The sequence below is a fragment of the Orycteropus afer genome, unplaced genomic scaffold, assembly GCF_000298275.1.
Source record: "Orycteropus afer afer isolate SDZICR_OR568_19922 unplaced genomic scaffold, OryAfe1.0 scaffold00059, whole genome shotgun sequence".
Classification (NCBI taxonomy): Eukaryota; Metazoa; Chordata; class Mammalia; order Tubulidentata; family Orycteropodidae; genus Orycteropus; species Orycteropus afer.
In genome coordinates this window covers 3,971,675-3,973,014 of record NW_006921646.1, presented here as the reverse complement: position 1 = coordinate 3,973,014, position 1,340 = coordinate 3,971,675, and the positions used below count along the sequence as shown (strand labels likewise).

Genomic DNA, 1,340 nt, shown 5'->3' with positions numbered 1-1,340 from the left:
GGGAATGGCCACACCTCATCCACCAGAAGGGTATGGGGTACAAAGGGAACAAGGGGAATATGGCACCTTTCTGGTTGCCAGCCACCAGTCTGTGTCTCTGTGTAGTCCTCAACAAGTGGAGCTCATTATTAGATTGTTGCCCTGACAGGAATGCCACTTGCAAGTATTCAAAATGGCAGTGCTGTCAGGCTAGTAGATAGTCCACAATTCCATTTGTTTCTTTGTTCACTGTTTTCATTGAGTTTCTTCTAGTAGTCAGTATTTAATCCACTTCTTTATTCTTTTCTTTGAAGTTCAGGGTTCCAGCATTATCACCTGTATCTGTTTTTTCAATTGGTTTCTTGTTTCTCTGTTGTAGAAGCTCTGGGTAGCTTTTCTGCCTATTCCACCATCTTGCTGGAATTTCTGACTCTTTTGTAGGAATAAGTCATATGATCAGTGATAAAGTTAAATGAAGCATAAAAGATTTAGATTCATAAAGAATAATTTTCTAGCAGTGAAGGTTACTGAGAGAAGCCTTTAGAAAGGACAAATAATAGTTTGTCAGTCTACCTAAATGATGTTGAATAGACTGTGTGACCTTTTTTATTCTTTAATTAATAAGTTTCACCTCCTTTTTCTTGATGTTTGTCTTTTCTAGATTATCAAAAGAGTGGGGAGTAGTGAGGAAACACCAATGATTGGAGACAAAGTTTATGTTCATTACAAAGGAAAATTGTCAAATGGAAAGAAGTTTGATTCCAGTCATGACAGAAATGAGCCATTTGTCTTTAGTCTTGGCAAAGGTAAGAAAATATTTTTGTTATGTTTTGCTTAGCTTTATTATGATTTGCATTATTCAGAAGCAGTGGATCCTATCCTTGCCAGAAATAATGATATTTTGGAACAATAGTTCTTAAAGTATGGCCCAGGGACCTCCTGAGATCATATTAGGGCATCCATAATGTCAAAATTATTTTCATAGTAATACTAAGATGTTACTTGCCTTTTTAATGTGGTGACATTTGCACTGATAAAAAGCTACAGTGGTTAAAACTATAGGTGGTGTCTTAGCATAAATCAAGGCAGTAGCACCAAATTATACCATAATTATGGTCTTTTTCACTGTCACTTACTCACTGCAAAAAATACATAAGCCAGTTTCACTTAATAATGTACTTGTGATAAAGTGATAGAAATTATTCATTTTATCAAATCCCAACACTTGATTTACACATTGTTTTGATATTCTGTGCTGACAGGGAAGCTCACAGAAAGTAGAGTATGCTGATTGTGTCAGGGAAAGGCACTTTTGCACTTGGTTTAGTCATAAACTGAATTAGCTGCCTTTTTTTTTTTTT

General features: G+C 35.6%; 1 protein-coding gene across 1 annotated transcript in view; it reads left to right on the top strand.

The window, feature by feature from the left end:
- Positions 1-1,340, top strand: part of FKBP5 (FKBP prolyl isomerase 5) — an 87,371-nt gene that overhangs the window by 15,424 nt on the left and 70,607 nt on the right. Inside the window, exon 2 of the mRNA XM_007939447.2 lies at positions 641-785. Coding sequence (XP_007937638.2) covers positions 641-785 — 145 coding nt within the window. The remainder of the gene's footprint in view (positions 1-640; positions 786-1,340) is intronic.